At 35.9% G+C, this 23,151-nt stretch overlaps 1 protein-coding gene across 2 annotated transcripts in view; it reads right to left on the bottom strand.

The window, feature by feature from the left end:
- The window catches only part of USP7 (ubiquitin specific peptidase 7), a 75,595-nt gene that overhangs the window by 10,662 nt on the left and 41,782 nt on the right, over positions 1 to 23,151 (bottom strand). For both annotated transcript variants that reach the window (XM_075058729.1, XM_075058730.1), the window contains 17 exons: positions 22,793 to 22,901; positions 16,432 to 16,562; positions 13,501 to 13,555; positions 12,874 to 12,954; positions 12,692 to 12,782; positions 11,799 to 11,881; positions 10,721 to 10,830; positions 9,710 to 9,866; positions 8,452 to 8,596; positions 7,711 to 7,841; positions 6,482 to 6,616; positions 6,190 to 6,291; positions 5,387 to 5,492; positions 4,873 to 4,965; positions 3,906 to 3,973; positions 2,549 to 2,649; positions 1,010 to 1,163 (listed from right to left, as the gene is read on the bottom strand). In XM_075058729.1, coding sequence (XP_074914830.1) covers positions 1,010 to 1,163; positions 2,549 to 2,649; positions 3,906 to 3,973; positions 4,873 to 4,965; positions 5,387 to 5,492; positions 6,190 to 6,291; positions 6,482 to 6,616; positions 7,711 to 7,841; positions 8,452 to 8,596; positions 9,710 to 9,866; positions 10,721 to 10,830; positions 11,799 to 11,881; positions 12,692 to 12,782; positions 12,874 to 12,954; positions 13,501 to 13,555; positions 16,432 to 16,562; positions 22,793 to 22,901 — 1,852 coding nt within the window. The remainder of the gene's footprint in view (positions 1 to 1,009; positions 1,164 to 2,548; positions 2,650 to 3,905; positions 3,974 to 4,872; positions 4,966 to 5,386; positions 5,493 to 6,189; positions 6,292 to 6,481; positions 6,617 to 7,710; positions 7,842 to 8,451; positions 8,597 to 9,709; positions 9,867 to 10,720; positions 10,831 to 11,798; positions 11,882 to 12,691; positions 12,783 to 12,873; positions 12,955 to 13,500; positions 13,556 to 16,431; positions 16,563 to 22,792; positions 22,902 to 23,151) is intronic.

Here is a 23,151-nt window from a genome sequence, read left to right as displayed (position 1 = left end):
TTTGGGTTTTTTTGTTTGTTTTGTTTTTCATTATAGTATTAGTGGAGAAATAAGTAAGACTTGCTCTTTGAAAATTACCACTGTTCTTTAATTTACTCCAAGGAAGTTAGTTTGCTGGGTAATATCACCACATTATTCCCATCAGTATATTTCATGTCACTGCCTCACTAAAAGCATGGGGATTCCCTGTCTATTTTTCCCTCATCAAAAAAAAGAAGCCCCTATAAAAACTTACATTACAAGTAAAAATGAAATGAAAGAAAGTGAGTTGCTGAAAAACAGACAATGAGAACAGGATAGCAAAAGTCATCCATGACTTCCCCTGTGTATGCAGGTGCTCAAAGTTCCTGCCTTTGGTGACAGAAAATAAACTGTCTGGGTTTTCTGACAAAAGCAACTGCAGGAGAACTGTAGGGAGCCAAAACTACTCAGGCTCTTAATAGATCACACCAACCTTATTTTATTTTATTTTTTTTTTTAAAGTTTCACTGTCCAGTTTTCCTCTTCTAGACACCCCCAGCCACCCTTTATGAACACAACAGGTTTGATCTGTTAGGGCCACTGAGCATTAAACAGCATTGTTTGAAGAAGGCAATGAAGTTTGGTCTACAAAATGAATATAGTTGGTGATATTACAAGCAGAAAATAGGTATCACTAGATTCCCAAGGTATTTTCCTTTTAACAGCTAAATAAGTTGAGCAAGTTTTACATGTCACTTAGAAAGCAAATGTATAATTTCATTAGAATATCATTTCCCTGACTGAGCAGAATGGCATATCAAGAATCCTATTGTCAAATAACTCATTATTAATAAAACTGGGGTTTTTTAGAGTATTTTCTTCTCACAAGCATTAGTGGCTTCCTTAAATTTTTCATTACCACAATGCAAGAAGTGTGCAAGAACAGATCTACTCTTTTCTAAAAGTACGTATAACGCACTTGTGAACTAGCACAGCAGTTACTTTCAGAACAAGGAAACAAAAGCAGAGAAACAAACGGGACACACACCTGAAAGTAATTCATCCTATTGGATAAAGTAACAACAAAGCCTGGGTCATTGGGGATGGTTTTATCACAGAAAATGACATCCACACGATGATAGAGGTCTCGGAAGTATTCTTTAGCTGTTGGTAGCTCACTGTTATCATTTTCTGGGTCATCCCTACAAGAGCAAACAAATGATAATACCATTACATATCACATTGTTACATATACAAGCAGTTAGGTCTTTTGAAAACATGTTCTACAGTAAGTCAGCAACAGTTGAGAGATACAGAAATAAAGTTTAGAAACCTTTTAAAGATCCACCACTCGTACACAGTAGAACTAATACAGTCAGTAGTGACCCACACCTCAGAGTATTTCTGTGCAGTGCAAGGGCAAACACACTCGCACACTGTGCTCACTCATTTGGCAATCCGGCAATACTCTGAATCCAGTCGTTTCACAGCAGCATTCTACCAGTAGTCGTCCGTCCCTCCCTCCCACCCTGGCACATTATTGTGCGTCTGTACTAACGCTGCCACAGCTTTCCATATAGTCCTGTATTAACGGCTTTGCACAGAGGCCAGATGTAGAATAGCAATCCTTGAACCACAGAAGCAAAACAGTCAGCAGAGACGCTGGTTTGGGTCACTACTGACTGGTACCCCTATCTTCTCAGCGGAGAAATAGCACCAGGGTACAAGCTGTGCACTTACCCAGGAGTCAGCAGCCAGCCAAAGGTGCATAACACCAACTGGGTCAACAGGGAATGCGAGTTCCAAGGCATGACATGAGAAATACATTCATCTCACATAATCTGGGGTAAGAGTGCTGAAGATAGACTAGCTGGCTTCCACCCACTGTCAGCCCATGGAGAGAAACAGAGCAACACAGTTGGGTGTGACCATCAGGAGTGAGAGCATAGAAATGCTGATTTATAGCCCTGACAAGCTTAAGAAAGATCCCTTTAATGGATACAAGATGCAGGAGTTCTCCTGCCTTGGAGAAAACTCCAGTTGAAGCGCCAGTACACCTGTAAGTCGCATATGCTCAGGCAAATTGGGAGCACCTCATCACCGTAGACCAATAAGGAACTTACTGTGAGCATGAGTAAAAGGAAAAAAAGGGAAAGCAGTTTAGTTTAGTTCTAGGCTGAAAGGAGCTCCAAGCCAAGAGCCTTGTACAGTGGTAATGGTACTGAGCCCAAGATCTGAAATGTTGGTAGGCTCTTCAGTGTCTAAGTTACAGTGGCTCCAAGTAAAAAGCTGCAGAACTCACGTGCATTGCTGAACCACACTCTTTGGTAATATTAAGACCTATTTGAGGTTATTAGTTTGCTAAACTAGGATGAAACCTTCTTTTCCTTAAATAATGTGGCATGTGATAATTAAAATACTACCAATATTTTTTCATTTCCCCTTTGAATATACAAATGAGAACATGTCTACTGTTGGAAAATTGTACTTTGCTCTTGTTAGAAATGCTAAATTAAGGGAAGTTCTATTTGCAAAGTGAACCAGGTGATTTAATTGCAATGATAAGCTGGCCCCTTAAGATACATACTTCTGAAACACTATGATGTCACCATCCATGAGTTCATCAAGAGCTTTATCAAGAGATACATCATAGTCTTGAATCCTTTCTGTTAAATTGGGTTTAACTTCCTGCAATAAAGAACAAAAATTGTTGATCACAGAATCAGCAAAAGACAAAAATAAAGGTCACAATAGTGAAGACATAATCAGATAAGGTAACCTGAATATTCTTTCAACTGAAACTAGTGGATCGAGACATATATATGCAAATTAAATGTAATTTTAGCTAAGGTCCAGATACATCTAATTGCTATTGATAAAGCTGCCTGCTCATTTTTACCTTTGCAGTCTCACTCAAGTTACCTTAATTTTCAAAAGTATTTTACCATTCAGCATTATCTTGTTCGCACTGAAAATGTTCCAAAATTCAGAGATTAATTTTCTACTGATGCAGCTTCCAGGAAGCTTGAAGAACACTGATTATGCTCACTTATTTTAAAAGTGCAGAACTTTTGTAGAGCAATTAATTTGTCTTTAAAAAAAAAAACAAACCAACAAACATATTAAAAATGCATATATTATAAAATATCTATATCCGTGTTACGTATTTATTACCTGTAGAGGTAAGAGGTTGACCTCTTGGGATAAAAAGACCTGTCTAAATAAACCGGAATCAAACTGCAACCCTGACTTGCACAGATTAGGGGTACCTGACAGTTCTGCTTTTTAGGATGGAAGTGTGCATACTCCCCTAGAACCACCAGAGAGAGCAGCACAACTACTAACAAAAATTGCAATTAAAAAAAAAAAAAAATTAAAAAAAAAATCGTCGTTGTTACTACAGCAAGGACTTTGCCTTGGCAAGATCTACATCTTCATCACTCAATAAACACAGCAGTTATAAAGATTTACTATTTCTGTATTTGGGCAGAAACATGTTAGCAGACTGGAGTATTTTGTTTGCTGACTTCTAACTTGGGGAAGGAAGGAACAAGATGCAACATTTTCTCAATTCGCTGTCTAAGGGGGGCACTGAAGGTACAATGACCACTCATGTTAGCAGCATTAGCTCCTCTAACACGGCGACTCAGAGGATATGCACAGATTTAGCACAGTAACGCTGCTTATGTAGGACTTCATATAGAGATTTTTTATTTTTAAAGCCTCACACCTTTAGCTCTTTAATTTTAAATCTGTTTTGAAGTTAAATGTCTGCTGCTACTCTCTTGCAGCACTGTAGACTTCAAAGCTACAGGTCACAGGGTGCTTATGATTTAGAAATTACAATTGTTATGAGCAACCTTTTCTTAACTGAATAAAGATTCTTTTTCTCTAGTTACAGCATGTAAAAGACAAAAATGTTAAAAAATTCTATCAATCCAAACCTCATAGAGGATAAGGTTAGTTTCTTGTGGAAATCCTGCTCTCTCACACATAACTGGAAGCAAGTCACCTATTGGAAAAGGAAAGGAATGTGAAATGCGTTGCACTTTAACTGCTAGTGAGACCTCCTGCAAAAAGGAAATAACCTATTTTTCTACCCTGGATAAATAGTTTTTAAATGCCTAAGAAAGAGAGCCTTCCAGATTAAAGCTTCCCTTACTGACATTCAACCCAGTGACAGACTTTAAGGTTTCCTTCCACTTCATCTGAACAACAACAAAACTATGTGCAAGGCCACCCAAGATCAGAGGATGAAGTAATACTGTTCTTTCCCCAGAGAAAAATTTTAATCTCTTTAAAAGAAAAAAAAAGAAATTAAGACAGCTAAAATACAGAATTAGAAAGCATGTACGTAAGTCAACAAATTGAGACATTCAAAATGACAAATTGAAATATTTTTACTCAGTGGACATTTGCTGAATTCTTTAAATGGGCCCATGTGAAAACCAAGGCCTATGCCCAATTCAGTCTGAGCAGCTGCTCTTATGCTACCATAGTGAAAAGTTATAGTAGAGTTATTTTAAAAGCTATTGCAGAAATACATTTCACAAAAAAACCCTTGAAATAGAAGGAAAAAACCAAACTGGAGAGCAGTATCAAATCACAAAGCTTTACAGCAAGTCTGAAACAGCTGTTTATGTACAGCAACACCTGGCAAATACAGCAAACCTGTAACAAAAAATTAACTGACAGCCAACAGTGTATTAAGGCAACACTCTCAGCGTTGCAGAAAGTTTCACTGACACAACATGGGGAAGAAAACTATCAGGTGCTGGGAGAAATCAGAATTTCTTTCTGTGGCCTGCCTTTTATTTCAGTGATAAAACTAATATTAAAAGAAAAAGATATACAATCTATTGTCTTTTAAAAGTTTCAATTATAACAATGAAATTGAATTTCAGAACTCACGTATTTTACAGGATATAGGTGTGTAGATATGTCCACAATAATTCAAACTTCGAGTCTTCGGATCATACATCTTCAGAAACAACATTACATCGTCTACAAATTAAGAAACAAGATTTAATTTTAAGTAAGGCTTATTTGAGTATATCGGGGCGGCAGGGGGGAGATCAACTAGATGTTTTTCTTTAAACAGTAACAAAGATGTGTCTTTGGTTTATTAATTTGATTAATGCCCTTAAAATATTCTTAAATGGTGCATTTTTATAGATCAACTATATATATGTATGTATGTATATATATAAATTTGTTCAGTGATTCTAAAAACATGAAAAATGTGAAATGTTTTACACTTGGAGAGAAATGAGGGGAAAAACTGCATGAGAAGAAACTAAATTCAGCACTGTCGTTTAATGGGTACATCAGTGTCATCATTGAAAAAAGGAGCGCACAATGTTTTCTGAAATATACCCAAAATAAAGTATTTTTTATTTACTCAAGTTTTAGCATATATGCTTACGATCTTTATCAAACTTGGGTAATGTTGCTCCAGTAGCAGCCATCTCTGGATCTACTGTTTCCAAAAATATTGTCCATGGATTTTCATTGTCACTGAGCTCAATCATCTATGTAGAAAGATGTGGAAGAAGAAAAAAAGTCTCTGGAGAATATAATATAACCTGATACCTGCATTTTCATCAGATACAAGAACTTTATGACATTCTATGAGTGGGAGAATGACGGTTTTGGGTTTGGGTTTTTTTTAGTTGCATTAATGACAGGAAGTTTATGAAGTTTATTAAGAGAAACAATGACGGATACAAAAACACCAAAAAAGTTTTAATGAAGCACAAATGAGCTTTTATTTAAAATGGACCTACTTCTGTTTCATTTTAAAAATATACCTACAGCTTGCTTTATTATGGCAAGAAAATTACTTCATTTTAGAAGTAACAGGAGAGTGAAACCAGTCACTGTTTTCTGTGGTATTTAGACACAATGTTTTACATTTTAAGCAACACATTTAATTAAATCCAGAGTTTTTGCCCAAATAATGGAGGACTCAAAAAGACATTTCTGTTTGAAATATACCATAAAAATCATGATCATGCTTTTTTTCATGGAAATAAAATCGTGCACCACACTCCTCCCTCCTATCCAAATCAATCCACTAAATCTCAAGTCTTCTCAAGTATCAAACTTTACCAGATACAGGTTAGATTAAAACCTTGAAAAATCTGATGTCCCAAACTTACAGATTCTTAAGGAGAACTAAAAATCATGGGTGATGTACAGAAATAATGTCCTCTATCGAATATTTACCGTTTTATTGCCATCTGCTTCATTATCTAACATTGCAGGTCTTTTTGTTCCATTACTTCTAGCTTGCATTGGCCATAATCTGATTTGATCCTGGGGAAATCCCTACAATAAACAAAAATTGTGACAGGAAACAAAAAAAAGGCTAAGATACTTTTATTAAGCCCAAATAGATCTTCTGTTTTAAAAGGTCTGAATTATGACTGCTGCCATTACCAGGAGAAGATAAAGACTATGAAGCAACTGTAATGTAATACAATAAATACATACAGACATTCAGCTAGAGAAAACTTACCATCGTTTGAGAGAGATTTTGAACAAATTCTGTAAGAGTGGAGTTTTTTAGTACTTTGAAAACAGTGTATTTCACTTTTTCTTCATCATACATATCATTGCCTTGGTGACCACAGAACTGATCCTCTGCCACTATCTGAAAAATCACATTTAAAGGTTACTATTCGTATTAACTCAGCTGCACAACGTAATACCTTTTTATGATGCTTAACTATGCAACAACACTGGCTCTCTGGATAGTGGCACACTGCTAACACTATTTGCATTCTCACGAAGAAAATTCGCATGTATACAGATTATAATGAAATTAAAAAATGGTGATTGATAGTCAAGTCAGTGTAAGTAATTAAAATACACTAATTCTTACAAATCCCAAACAATTAAAAACCAGTTGCACTTAGATCCCAATCTTGGAAACATGTGCTCTAACAATCTTGGCACTTAAAAAAAGGCTACATAATTATTTTAGTGGTGTAATGCAAGGAGGCTGGCCTAAAATGTTTCCTGTGATCTCCCACAGCTCCCATGCATTCTTTGTTAACAAAGACAAACAGTGCAACTCTGCTAGTCCCTCCACTGAAAACAGCTCTAGTGTAAATGCAGTGTAGAATAAGCTAAACTTCACCAACATCTCTACTTATGAACACCAGAAAGAAGATGCAAGGAAACATGGAGGCAAATGGAAAACGGGTTCTATTTTCTTGTGCCAGATGGGCTCTGGAAAGAGCCATAAACAGGGTTCCTTAAGGCAATTCATAACAATCTAGTCCATCTGGCTTTTCCAAAAAGATAATTGCAAATATAAGCACTCTCCCCTTCTGCTTCTACTTGATGAGCTTCATTTGGCAGTAGTCCAGGCTTGCAGCCTATGGCTAGATACATTCTAATTTTAGAAAATAATTCCTGAAGGAGATGAAAGTGCGGTGGCAGGGCAGCCATTCAAAATAACTTGGTCCTTTTCCTTTCACCTGAACTTACTATTTCTACTTGCAAGCATGTAACTTCTAGAGAAAACAGAAATGTCTATAACATACAGAACTGTTTGTTTCTTTATGATTCGTTGCATACGTAAATATACTTACAAGCACTAAAATAATAATTTCACTTCAAACCACTACTTCCAAACACAAATTTTTAAAAAAAAAGAAAATCAAGAGTTGTCTTGGGTGGCTCAACACTCTGAATTTTAATAGTAAGGCAGTTGCAACTTGATCTGTTTCAAAAGCTGACCTGCACTTGCATATAGAGGTGAGCTTCCTGCCTCTCCTTCCTCTTCTGAGCTTCTATCCTTTTCTCTTCTTGTAGCCTTTCTACAAGTTGTTGAGGAATATCATGGTCCGTGACAGGCTGCAAAACTTCACCTACCAAAGCAGATTTTGTGATGTCATTTCAAGATTTACGTCAAACAGGGTTTTCTTTATACACACTTGACTTTCCTCTGATTTGAAGTCAAAACCGGCTTTTTTCATCTTTTAATTAAAAACATGGTTTGATATCATCATGTTCTGGCAAAAGCAGCATTTCTTATCCCAAGCCAAAACACACTACTTCCATGAAATGTGTATCATAGACTTCTGAATTAAATATTCATTTCAGGATTAAAAAAAAAAAAATTGCCAACACTCAAGTCTGGTTTTAGTATACATATACCTATATATTCATAATAAATTGGATTTAGTTTCCATCACTGAAGTTAGTTCACTAATTCTTCCATCCTATAAAACAATCAAGGCTTAAGCACTTTGCAGATACACAGTCTTGCCTTACTGTGCTAGGACAAGACGACACTAGATTAGCACATACTTTACAGAAGTGAGAGAAAGGCTGGTTGATCCCATGGAATCTATAAATTCCAACTATTAACTAACAAAGTCCCTTTGTATAGGAAGACCATCAACAATTCAAAAGTAAAATATAGCCCTAAATCCCTGTATGTAAATCTAACTTGTAACACACGCAGAGTATACATACTTAATTTTGATTCCCTGATGTAAACCAACATGTACGCATTTGTACAGTGCCGTACAGATAAGTCATCGTCATGACCTCCATAGTTGTGTTCAATCGCTTCTTCCTTTGTACATCTTGATACAACATCGTCATCAAATTTACACCACTAGGGAGAAAATTTTATATAAATATAATTTTACACACAAAAACATATTCTTGAATGATAAATTAATCCTATTTCTGGCATGCCTTTCAGCTCTTTGAAGTAACTAAAATTGCTCTTCAAGCAGCATCAGTTTAAAAAAAAAAATCTAGTTCGGTATAATTTGTGCTACCTGCTACTTGCACTCAGCCTAAGGAAGGTCATAAATACCAAACCCTTATTGAAATATTTGAACATTTTACAATGAATATCAGAAGCCCAGTAATTATTCAAAGAACTTTTTCTTAAGACAGTTACTCAAATATCTATTTGATATGAATCAGAAAATTGACCTTATTTGTTGTAAAATAAAATAAAAAGCGGTGATGCACAAGATATCTAGTAATTATTTGTACATTTAAAGTACTTTACAGCAAATTTTAAACTAAAACAATAAAGCCAAGTAAGAATAAAAGACAAATAGCAACAAATTCACAGCAAAATCTGACTTCTAATTTTACTGTGAACAGTCATGTACACAGAAAACCAGTCAACTCCAGGGAAGAGGCACCTGACCTATAAACGTCTGATCCAATCAAGTCACCTAAACCTGTAACAGTGGGACATGCAAAGATATTGAACTTCTGAGTCACGGAAACATTTTAAATGTTTGTATTTGCTTCAGCTTAAAGTCAGCCTAAAAAAAATGCTGGATAAAATCTGATTGCAGTAGAACTTCAACACGTATGCACACACAATTGAAGGGATTCCCTTAGTTCAAAGTCTTTTGCCAAAAGCCAATAGAAAAGATGAAGCTGCTCCTCTTTAGAAGGCAAGTGATTCTTTAATGCCTCCAAATGCAGGCTCCCCCCTAAAGAGCAAAAACTAGATGCGAGGGCTGCTGGTTTTGTTTTTTGTAAATACAAAGTAAGTTTCCCAAATACATTGGAATCGGTGTCAGATGAAAGAATATCAAGCTAAGAACTACATGGAGAAGTCAAATCCTTGTGTGATGAAGTAAGTGTGCCAGCAAGTTCTTCTATTAGGCAAGAAAAATTCCAAAGATTTGCCCATTATGAAAAGTGCAAGTATATATTTGCAAAACACAAATATGTTTAGGTGCTTTGCAATACTCACTTTGCCATCCCCCTTTGGATTTAGGTAAACAACGTAATGTCCACCATGGTTATCTCCACTGTGTACTAGAACTGCATGAAGAATGTAATTCGCAGGATCTTTAGGATCTGTTTTTTGTAAAAATTCATCTAGTGGCAACTGTTCAGGAAACTCAAACCTAGTTTTGAAAAGAATTAAGACAGTTGTATTTGTAATTAAGACAGACACATGCTATTATGCAAGACATCAGTGCTTACTCAAGCAATTTAAAAAAATTCAACAAATTACTGTTACAATGCCATTTCTATCCGGAATATACTGCATACAGTGGCAGATTTTATACTGTTTTAATATGGAATAAAAATAATCTTCATAAGCACCTCTGAGAAAGTATGCACTCAGTAACAAGGGTAAGAACACTTTAACTGAAATAGTGCTGGTTTGGATTCACTGTGTCAAGGGAAAAGCTCAAAACCTGTTATTTTCTAGTACACAAATACAGCTTTTCTAGCACAGGTACCACTGGACTGGAACATTATTTTGAAATGTCTTTCATCTGCTGCAGCCTCACCTTCTTGGTGAGACTGAAATTGTTGCAATACAGGTTTAGTTTACAACCAACAACATATCTCCTTGAGAAATTATCAGCCTCTTCTTACAGTGAATGGGCATGGAAATAGATGGAGGGAAAGCAGAGGACTACTTATTCATCCTACTCACTCCTGTGGCAGACTATGGGAACGTACCAACTTTCCACACATGGCACAAAGAATGTTCCACAAAGTGTTAAAAGATGCATTCACTTGTTTCATATTCAAAACAACAGCTACAAATGACTAAGTATTCAATTTGTCATTCAGAACCTTAACATTCAATCAGTGCACCTTTTGGGGACCTCCAACACTTGTGTGACTGCACAAACCTACCCCTTGGGGTTGAATCAAAAATAGGCTTTTGGCAAACTATTTTTGACAAAATACATTCACAGGTCCAAATTCTACAATGAAAAAAAACCCAACCAACCAAACTTACCTGTCATTTATCTTGATGTTTTGGTCAGTCTGAGGATCATACATAAATCTCATGAGCTGTAGGTGTAATACTGGTGGCAATGTTAGGAACTTCACACCTTTCTCTGCCTCCTAGAAATTTTGAAAAAAATAGAGGGTTGAAATGGCAAGATTTTTAGCAACTCAACATGCTTGTTTGCTGCAGACACTCTTCCTACGGACTTTCATTCTATAGGCTTGACAACACAACGTGCACCAAAGAATGGTTCAAAAATTGAATCGTGGTTAACTTATCTTAACACTGCACCAACTTTCCCATGAGCTACTCCAGTAACACTTACTAGTACTCAGTTCATTTAAATTTAGGCCATTCATACAAGCACATGTAAACACCTCACTGCATTAAGAGCAAGTTACCTGCATAAATAAAATTAAAAGAGAATATAGAAGCAAGAACTCAATTTTGATCAATTTTCATGTTCATTGTATCCAGCCAACAAATATTTGGCTACCATGCTGTACCTTCCTAAAAACAGCTAAAGAATATGTAGAACATTACTGACATTACTGGAGGCTGCAGAAGTAAGCTTTACAAAAACAAAATTTTATATAAATTATTTCAGCTTCCTACAGTGAGTGCCGCTGAAAAGCTCAGAAACACGTGCACACACATAAATGTTTAAAATTCCACAGGTTCATTTGGCGTTCTTGTTGATGATACAAAAATGACCTCTCTAAACTTACTTTTAGAGCTATGCTGCTTTTTTACTAGACACATAGAAGAACAGACTACTGTCAAAGGAAGAACTTCTCAGTCGTGAGATTAGTAGAGAAGTTAAACATTCTAGTCACTAAAACACTTAAAGGTATAAAAGTAAAACTCACTGCTAATTAGATTGTTTTAAAAACCAAGCTCCATTTTAAGAAACGTAACAGCAATTAAGAGCTGTGTAAAAGTTTGTCTAAGGAAAAAAATCGCCCAAATCAGTTGATACAACCTAGAATGGGTTTTGCAATGTTTTCTGGCTACCATAGCTTTGTATGGAAGGACAAGGACATAGAAATAAAATTTAAAACGAGATTCAAAAAAAGAAAAATACCTGCAATCCATGTTCTCCTGCATCGTACTTGTTATCACCATCCAACTGTTCCACTGCAACGTAGTCAATGAAGGACTCAAAAACTAAATGAAAAGAAGATTGGGGAATTGTAGGGAAGGAGGAAAAAAAATGTAAGTTTACTCTAGCCTGGGGGCTTAACATTGTATTAATCAATTAACATATTAAGACATGAGTGTTTCCGTTTGAATATTTCTGTCTGTCTTTAAGAAAAAAAAAAAGTTTTATATTGCTTAAGAATGTCAAGAAATGCACTAAATTGTAGGGGCATACCTAAGAATATCAACAGATTTTGAAATCACATTGTTAGAATTGTCTGCCAAATCTCCTATTCTCACTTTGCAACTATTGAGTATCAAGCTAGATTATTCTGTTTGCTGGACTCTTACATGTCCTTTTTCATGTCTTGTATGCCAAGTACTGGGTAAAGTGATGATAAGGGACCACTGATATGCTGCTCCAATTAGTTCATTCTTTTTATTTGCTTATTACCATGGTCAGGTCTAAATAAGAATCTATTTCCTCCAAGTTCATCTTCATATATAAATTATAATCTACTGTGACAACACTATTGTTATCACCATGGCACAGTATGCACTTTTATGACACCAGGAAAACTCCTAAAATTCACAGTTCTATGAAAAGATATCAGTGAGAGAATTGGGGAGGAAGGAGCAGGGAAGGGAAATTGGTGAAGGAAAAGAAGGTAACATAAGCAAAAACATTTTCTGCAGAAAATGTTTTCAATTAGGTGCCTTAAAGCAAGGATATTTCAAAGTGCTGAGCACCAACAGACCCATTGGAATTCAACAGGCACTAACGATGTCCAACATGCTGAAGTATTTGACTGGGGCATATCACAATGTATCACTTACTATTTTTCTTTCCCTTTATACTTAGCTGGATGTCATAATAATCTTCTATTCGTTCAGATCGATAGTCTACGTGTTTGCATTGGATATAAGACTGTAAACAAAAATCAAAACCACAGAATTTCAATGTATACAAGTAACAGAGTTAATTTAAATTATTTTAAAAAAAAAAATTAAATACATACCACCATCTTCCCTCTGAATAATTTAGGAATAGTTCCTTCTACGCATGTGCCTTTCATTTTGTTTTCCACATTATCAAGCAGCTGAAATAAAAATTAAGTTTTTACATAGGATAAAACTGTAGGGTTTTAATTTATTCATCACACACAGATGACTACTTCACTGATTAAAGTCCAGGTCGCTTGCATCAAAATGAAATGTTAGTCTATTCATACTGGCATGTCCTTTCTAGTCCTTTAAATCCTCCTCTTCCCCTTAAAAACTGCACTTCCCCCCAAAAACTACTCCAGCTACATGCCTTTGAGTCTGGAAAACCTCACAAATGTAACAATGCGTTTGCATCTTCAAAACTGCATTTCTCTCCATGGCTATATAAGGACCACTAGCATATGTTCCATTTATTTTCAACCTTCCCTATCCTTTACAAATTCCTCACCCACAAAAGGTCACAATCAATCCCATTCTTAAAAAGAGAGATAAAACAAGGCAAATACTCTGTGTCTTAGAGACCTAATTTAAATTAATCTGTGCCAGTATAACTAGGATTGTTACTAAATTATATTATATATACACAATATCAAGAGACAACATTATGTGTCACAGATCAGTAAGAAATAGTAAAAACATACCACTCGACATAATTCCTGGACATCATGTTGCATGAAGCTGTCTAAAGTCTCCCACCTTTGTAAGGCAAATTAATACAAATTTACTATACTATGAAGAAAAGTTACAGTTCAAAAGACATTTTTGTGATTTCTTTGCAGATCAAGAATTTAATACATAGCAAGATGTAAAGACTCTGAGATTTAGTACTGGCTGATGCACAGGTGTTTTTTTTTAGTTGTGTAGCATTTACTTGGCAGGAAGAAGGGGCAGTGGACTTGTGGGACATTTTGGCAGCTGTTCTGTGCCCACCTGCCTTCTCTCTCTGTGGATCTGGGGATGGGGACTGGGAAGGCAGCCCAAGCCAGCCAAGGAGGCCAGGGCCAGGCTGTTGCTAGCAGCAGAATTCTTCCAGTCTACAACCTAGTCTCAGTTCACATCAAAAAACTCTTAAGAAAAGGCCTGGGAGCAATTCAATGCTGTCAGAAAAGTTTCCGCGGCACGCTTCTAGCTGCCTCTCTTCTGAGGGCCCTTCAGGTGCAGTCAAGTAGCATTCAGGGATTATTTCAGCACATGAAAGGAAGTAAATGGATTCATAGGAAATACTGGCTCCTTTGTGCTCATCTAAACAGTTAATCCTGGATGCACACTAACTCCAAGGAGGCAACCAGCTTCCTGAACTGTCCATGCGCAAACACACTCATGTGAAAGGAAGGGTGAGAGCAACAGTCTCTAAATGCCTCGTAGCCAACACGGCACACTGCAACAAGGGTATTCAGCACTACTGCCTTAAATAAAAAAGCACAAAGTGGTTTTAGTTTCAGCATGAAATACTTTCTCCTATGAACTCTTTAACTTAAACTCAAGAAGGCTTTTTAAGTCTCTGACAACTCTTTTTGCAACAGTCATCACTCCTAACTGTATGAAATAAGCTATGCTTACTGTAGGCTCCAGCTTCAGCATGAAGTTCAACCCCGGCCCTTGAAGCCACAAGCACAGGGGTGATCAGGAGCACTAGTAACTTTATCTTCCCCTCCCACTCTCTTCTCAGTGACTCACTGTCACACAGCAGCATGCTACTCCCAAAAGTGTGCCAAAACAACTGGGGGTGGGGTGGGGTGGTGTCCACACTTAAACAAGCTGAATGAAGTGACCTATTGGATAATTAAGAATGGAAAATAACCTCCTGACTCCCTAGGCTTTAAACACTAGCCAGCTTAAAGGACAAAATCAAAGAAAAAGGTTACATACTAATATTAGGGTAAAAAAGGGCTCCTTCAGACAATGGTATCACTTTCTATTGAAAGAAGCCAAACTTAGAAACTCACAATACCTGGTAAAAAGTTACACTCTACACAGCATATAAGTAGGTCTCACAAGGTCAGAAACCCCTCTCTGATTTAATGGCCGGGGGAGGACCAAATCTTCAAACACATTCAAAAATTTCTTCCCAAGAATGAAGGCAGGCATGAACGTATTTCTAAAACCTTGCTCTCAGATGCAAACTTAAGCACCTGCAACCCCCTCGGGAAAGGTCTCTTCATGCTACTAGAGATGACACAGTTGGGATCTTAAGTCAAGATGAAATATTTACAGTATCAGTAAGTCTTTCCAGTGTAACAGGACAGCAGGAGCACTGATAAACTAAATATACAGCGTGCTAGTAGGAAGAGGGTATGACCAGACAAACATACAACACTGAGGTTACCCATTTAACTTTAAAATTCCCCCAGAAAGTGAAAAGGAAAGGTTACAAAGATGCAAGGTTACAAAGAGTCTTGTCAGGACAGAGCACTACTACAAGCTTTAGCAGAAGATGCGCGATGGACACTAGTACAGCTATGTGAAAAAGACGATACAAACTTCCTAACCTGTTTTTAAATTAAAAAACGCTTGTCAATATTACTACAAAAGACTAGTCTACAAATACAGTGTGACAAAGTAATGAGAAATACAATCTTTTAGAACAGTTTTTGATAAAAACCTACTCCATGCTTACATGACACGCAAAGAGAAGGCTTGTGAAGGTTATACTAGTCTTAATCCTCTGTCCTAACTTATGCTCAACTGAAACATCAAGCTAGTGTGGACACCCCCCCCCCCCCCCAAAAAAAAACAAACAAACAAAACCCAAACAACCCAACCACCCTCAAAGCAGCTATATTGTATAATTCTATGGCTAGATTTAAAATTACACCCTGTAACACCATCTCACAAGAAATACCACTAGACTGGTAAAAATACCAGACAGTGAACTAGATACTGGGCAAAAATGAAAATAAAAAGCAAGCCTTTTTGTAGATGTTTTATGGAGGAAAAGAGGGTGCTAGAATGTGGAAAATGTAAAGAGTTACTTTGTGTGTGTGCTCTGACACCTTTACTTCATGCAACAGATACTCCTCTTAAGCTTTAAATCATGAAACAGAATACAGCATTAAATGCTTCTAAATTGTGCATAGGCAAAAACACGTGCATCTTTGGTATGTCATAAGAAAATGTTACAACAGTCATCAACACAGAACTAACAATATGGAAATGCAAATTACTGCTATTTCTCTAAATTTAAAACAGATTTAAATTTTAAAAAAGACATTAGCAATACATGAACTGCAATGTTTCAACAACATATTTTGTCCTGAATTTTACTCAAGTCAAATGTATCACACAATTTTAAGATAACAGGTAAATTATAACCCTACTACTAACATCTGTGTCTGACCATGTACCACTGCCCTCCCCACAAAAATGTGACTTTTAGATCAGCTGCCTTTAATACTGACTATAAATAAAAACCTATCCAAGTAAACTGAGAAAAGTTAGCAGTTAACATAATACTATATTAACACTTCTCTGTACCTCTCTAAAAATAGCCTGATTTAAATAAAACCTTTTTAAAGAAAAGCTTTATGAAGCCTGTAATAGCCCAATAAATAGTCCAAATTTCTGAAACTTACCCAAAAGATTTTGTTAACTTTTTAGTTCCAACTGGTTTGTCACTATGTTGTAGCTCATAAAACACTCTTTGCAATGCTAAAGGAACACTTTTGGATGAATCATCTCCTTCTGTGGGCATCATGTACACAGCCTGAAAAAGCATTTAGTTCAATTAGTATCTAAGGAAAAGTTTATTGCTCATATTGTTTAACGCATTCTTTCCTCTTCAGTGACTTCCTTCATATAACTCCATTTAATCATCACTCCAAAAGAGTCTGAAAAAAAATCTCATACCGTAGTGTAAAAACATTCATTGTCTGGAATGACTCTTCTTAGAGTACAGTGGTTAGAAAGATGTGAACAACAGATTCCATTCGTGGTTATTTTACCTAAACAGTTTCTGTATTCCACCCTAGAAAAGTAAATGCACTAAAGCATTTAACACCTTCAAACAACTTATCACGCCTGGTATGTCTACACAATCATCACAGCAGGACCAGATATATTAATCAATACTAGTGGCTTTTGAAAATAACTTCAGTTTTGTGCTGTAGCTTGGCTACCTGTCAATATTGTCACCTATAGTGGAAAAATAACAACCACGACCCCCACAAAAAAAACCCCAACAACAACAAAAAACCCCACCCCACCTCCCAAAAAAACCCCCAAAACAACAACAACAAAAACCAACCACACCCCCCCCCCCCCCCAAAAAACCCAAACCAAAACCAACAAAAAAACAACCACATGAAACCATAAAGGGCAACAAGTGAACAAAACCAGAAACGGTCCACATGGAGAAGTATGTCAAAGGAAGCTTTGAGATTCCCTGATAATTCACTCCTACTTAACATCGCTGTCCAGCAAATAAACAGCTTAACAATTCAATTCACTGATTATACTGATCTGGGAAGGATTGAGAACAAAGAAATCACACAAATAGATCAAACAGGGATTAGAAGAGTTCAATAGGCACTGAAATGAGATTTACTTTTTAAAAAGTGTACACCAATATATCCAGGGAAAAGCAACAGCAAAGAAAAGGTATTTACAGGGAGATGCTCATTTAGAAAGCATGAATGTAAAAAGAAAATATCATAGTCAACTCTGGAAGGAGATTAGGTAGCAACACATGAAAAAATAAAGACTCCAATATTAAGCAGCATATAAGAAAATAACCTGTTAAGAAACAGAAAAATAGCCACCTAAATTTTTGCCTCTGAAACAACAGGGAATGATACATTTCTGTGAGTGAAGTGCTGAACTGGATATGTCAGTAGTTCTCACTCACTTTCTGCACCAGCCTAGATTTCAGAGTTGTCCAGCACCTCTAACATATCCTTCAGTTCCCTATATACAGAGCAAGGTTAGTACTTCCAGTACGTAGCTGAATTGTTGAGGAAACAAATTCATTGTTATATGAAAGCTCAGTGCAGAGGTGATGGGAACCAGATGAGACAGACATTAGATAAAGAAAAAGCTGATACAAAAAAACCACAAGGGAATGACAAAAAAGAAAGGAAGAAAGAAAAAAGGCCAAAAAATGTGTTAAGAAGTTGGCAGGCCAATTTCCTAATCCAATTCTGAGTATCCACAAAATTTTTCAAAAGTACAGCAACATAAATACTCAGAAGAATAACCTAATAAGAAACTATCAGCAGAATAGCTACAGTAATAAGATGAAATAAAAGAAATTATTTTACTGAAATATCAAACAGTTTCATAAAGAAAGCAAATTCCTTATATTCAGACAGAAAAACACTGGTTAATTATGCAACTGTAAAGCAATATGATAGTTCATGTGACTTTATCTTTTAAATTTTAAGTTTAATTTCCAAAACTTAACAGGAAACAGAGATGATCTAAAGGAGAATCATGACTGAACACTAGTAACAGACTCTAAATTTTATGTTTCTACTTAGTTGCAAGCTACACTGTTAATAGTAGTACTTGTGCATATAAAAGGGAAAACATGAATAGAAATTAGCTGAAATTTATCATCAACTTTTTGTTGAAGGACAGCCAACAGAACTCTTACTTCGTTAGGGTAATTTTAAGAACAGCACAGACCCACCCTAATAGCAACAAAGGTCTTCCTTCGCTTTGCTTTAATTTTGAAATTTGCTTAAACTGCTTTTTAAAATTTCATAAATTGAAGAAAACAGCATCTTCAATTTTATTATCAGCAACAAGTTTTAACTGTTGAAACTCAATAATCCTTCATGCCATATTTTTGCTAATCCATCAGGCTAACTACCTGGCTAGCCTGGAAAAATTAAGAGAACCAAAAATAGTATTTTCTCATGTACTTGCACCAGCAACTTTTCTAATGAGCTAAGAACTGCTTTAACAGTTTAAAGTTTATAGTGATACAGTGTGGAAGAGAACTCTGTAGGTTCTGAACTCGTGTTCTTTCTCATGGAGGTGCCAAGTTCAAAGCTGAGTCCAGTTGCTCAGGGTCATATCCAGTTGAGTTCTGAGCATCTCCAGGAATGGAGATCCCATCACCTCTCCACACATCCTGCTGTAAAGCTGGACCACCCTGACTATGAAAATTCCCTCCCTAAGATCAGAACATACAATTTAAAAAAAATCTAATAAGCAAATAAAGAAAATTAATTTCAATTGCTTCTTTATTTTTATTATGCAAACGCAGAGTTACAGTTAACCATGCTGATCTGGGCAAACTCCAATTCAAATATGAATAGCTAAGATTATACCTTTGATTTTACAAGCAAATTTTATTTTTTGCTTTAAAATATGAACTTCAAAAACAAGTAAGCATCTTGCAAAGTTAACCTCTCCCTGCCCCTGGTTTATGAACCCTTTAATGAGCTGGTCTTCACTGGCTAAAAGTAGAAACAGGAAATAGTTGAATGACCAAGTCTCAAATCTTCCAAATCTCTATTATCAGCCCCTATTCATTGTTTTTATCATCTTATAAATGCTTTTTAAAAAACAAATATATAGTAAGTTACTTGCTATGGTTAAAGAAATAGAAATAAGATATGAAAATCAAGTAATGAAAAAATTCAAATATAGCCAGTGCTGATATATGTTCATAAAATAAATATTAAAATGCTAAATAATCCTCATAACAAACCAAGATGATACTGCAGGCAGGCTACAAGTCAATCTAGTGGTTGACTCTTCCATCAAAAAGGTATAAATGGGAATTCAGAATACCTTGATAATTAATCAAAATCAGATCCTTTGCATTTAGTTCCTATTTGGTTTCCTCATATACCATCTGGACAATTAATTCCTTTCCTGTATCTCTCAAGTAATATTAAAATAATCATTTATCATTTATTTATAATTGCTACATTCCAGCTGCCATTGAATAAAATCACCAGTTTTATTTCTTCTGAAATTCTAAATGTGTTACTACAAACTAAACATTTAACACATAGCCTTTCTTTGGTTCTTCATTCTGTTTGTCTATACAAGTAGTATCAAAGCCCATTTCTCAAAGCTTAAGTGTTTCTCCAAGCTAAACCAAACCATTTTTCAAACACAACCCCCTACAAACCTTTATTTTGATGCCTTACGCTCCCAAAGTCTGAAAGCTTGACCTCAAGATCAAGAAGTGAGGCACTTTGATCCATTTGAAAACAGCAGAATCTCTAATTTAACATCTGAGAAGTTCCCTCAGGAAATGAACACAAAAGAGTGACAAGGACATGTATAAGCAATGGCTGTAAGCAATAGACACAGAGATATGAGAAAAATTTTAGATATTTACATGGTAAAAGAATGCTACAGATAAGCATGAACACACTGCTCAAAGTTAAGACAATTACTTGAAGAAGAGAAGAAAACACTGTGTATGAAACTCCAAGGTAAGGCAAAATATATTGGATAACTTGAGGAGAGTCAGATCAGGGAGAAATGTACTGGACCAGTATTTATGATTTTATATAAACATTCTGCAATGTTCTCATGAATTGTAGGGAATTTTTCAAGGGAACCAGCAAAGAGTTTTAAAATGGACTGGATGCAGCCACAAGTACTGACTGGCTGGAGGTGCTAATAACAGACATCGGAAGACTGGTGCAACACGGTCCAAGATCAAACCTGCACCCATTTGATAAGTTACCACTGTCCCTCGCCTAGGTGGACTATATTTAAGCATGTGTTTACCAGTCACAGACAAATAAAGATATGCTCTGAAGAGAAGTTCCTTTGCCTTATTCCCCACTACTGAAGTCACCTTGTTGCTAATAAAGGGAGGTCTCATTTCAAACACCCAAGAACCTCCCATCTGTTGTCTGGAAACAGCAAAGAAGAAAGGACCTCTCCATCAATCCTCACCCACGCTTCCCCAGAGTCTGACTTTTCATAGGTACATGCTTGCCTTTGCTATTTTTCATTGCCTTCCTAGCTCTACTCCTGACAGCAACTTCTCTGTTAACAAAGCTCTAAATAACAGCAATAGAAATCATTATTTCTTCTACGTAAGGAGGATTAACAGAAATAATGGAATTGGTGATAAGCAAACTGAGAATGCTACACATTTTATTTTACTTGGTTTTAAGAGGAACAAGTTTGCTCAAAGTGAAAACAAAAATGTTGTAGAAATTCTTTTTTTTTTTTTCAGACAAGACAACTACCAATTCTTTCTTATCTGCAGTAATGGCAAATGAGTATTAAAACTGTCTAAAACTACCACTGTAGTCTGTTCTGTTTGTAGGAGTGCTGAAAACCTGAAGAATGAGCAAAGAATTGCGCATTTCAGCTGATGTCCAGTAACATTTCTATAAAAGAAGCTGCAGTTACCAGCTAGTAAATCAAGCTTTCTCATACGGACACTATGCAGATATTAACACTCCCTAAAAGCTGATATTTATTTGAGGGCTGGGGGAGAAGTGCAGGGGAATGCCTGAAAAGATTAGTTCAGTTGAAACAAATCTGTATCACAAAAAGAATTTCTTCTTCACAGAACAAGATTACTTCATGGTACATATTGATTTACTGACTACAAGACAGTCTTGAAAGGAACTACTCAATTGGATTAGATGTAGCTATTATAAAAACACATTTTTCTTTCAAGAGCAAAGTGAAGTTGTCCAAAAACATAAAATGCACAAACATTATGAGTGCTGAGCAAAAAGAACAGGCATTATAATGAATGATAAACCAAATGAGTAAATTATACCTCCTGTAAAAAAGAAACAGGTGGATCATGTAAAACAAGTCAAGTATTTATTTCTTGTACATGGCATTGGTAAGATCTCAGTTACAGTCTACTGGAGTTTGATGTGCTATTTTTTGCAACGCTTCAGAGTAAGCAGCACATTGCAAAAGAGAAAAAAGAAATCCCAACTGGGACACTTACAAGGCCACAGTGATATAAATAATGATAAGATGGTGGAAAAACTAAGACAGTGGAAAGTAGGTGCATTAAAAAGGGAAATTTTGGAGAAAAGAAAGCTTAATGGAAATATAACAACTAGTATACACAAGAGAAAGCCTAAGTCAGAACAGTTCATTTTCACTAAGAGAGATACAATAAGCACAGGAATGCTCAAAAGGATGAATTAGGATCAATAGGACACTCCAATAAACTAAATCGTGCCGAGTTACATTTTTTCCCAAGTATATCCCCTCTTCCAGATAGCCACCTCCAATATCAAGTCATCATTTATGTTTTGATCCCATTAAGGCTACTGCACTATTTTAAAATGATACATTATCTAATATGTTTCATCCTGGGTTTGGATGAGATATTTATTAAGCTGATATTTAAAGCAGTTCTTCCTTCCAGCAAAGAAATAGCATCTACAGTGAATAAAAAAACACATGAATGAAGCACATATAAAATTAAGTTGTTTAAAATACTGAAATTATAACATTTTCCATCACTACAAAGATGCTAACCATAATAACAGAAAATTCAGCTGCATAATATAAATTAAAAGACAGAACAAATGAACTACAAAGGTTGTACATGTTTATCTTTTGACATTGTTTATGGGCTGAGAAGTCATAATTGACTTCTCTATTTCAACTATTCCAAGAAAGTGAAATTACTTCCATCTCTCATCTGCAAGATGTAAAGTCATCCCTCTTTCCCCCCACCCTCCCAACAATTCACAGCAACATTAACACATAGTACAGTCTAAGAAACACCCCTTAAGCTCAGGTCTTCACCAGGTACTCTATCTGCTTTCACAAAAAACCAAAAGCTTATGTTCAACATACTATAAAAGGAAGCTTCCTGCACTCAGCCTCAAGTAAGATGTCCATCACCACATAAGTCACGACTTCTCTAAAAGGATGGAGGCAAAAGGAACATACAGCTCTGTTTTGAAGCATTTATAAATATAACATATTGGATATTTCAATTAGCAACCTCATTTTCTTTCACATATTAATTACCTTTCGTAGCTGATTTGTGAAAAATAAAGTCTGTAACAAACTGTTCATGTAACAAGTTGCTCCCTGGTTCTTTAAGCCAACATATCCTGTGTGCTTCTTTGAATCCCACCTAGAAAATAGTTAGTGGATAAAAACAAGATAGTTCTGTATTAACTATAATAAAAAGTATTTGTTCTAAGGTAGCGCTGCTGGTAGATATCAGCCACTCTTCATTGTTACTTAAGGTTCAAATAAACTACACTTCACTATTGCCTGCCAGTAACAACAGTCTTTGTAATTAAGCGCTTCATGATTTTTGTTAAGTTTTCTTTTTAAAGATGTTCTATACGGCAGAAAAAAACATGTATTATGAAAGTGTA

Source organism: Buteo buteo, chromosome 27 (genome assembly GCF_964188355.1).
Source record: "Buteo buteo chromosome 27, bButBut1.hap1.1, whole genome shotgun sequence".
Taxonomy (NCBI): Eukaryota; Metazoa; Chordata; class Aves; order Accipitriformes; family Accipitridae; genus Buteo; species Buteo buteo.
Note: the sequence above shows the minus strand (reverse complement) of the source record. Positions and strands in the feature narration are given on the sequence as shown.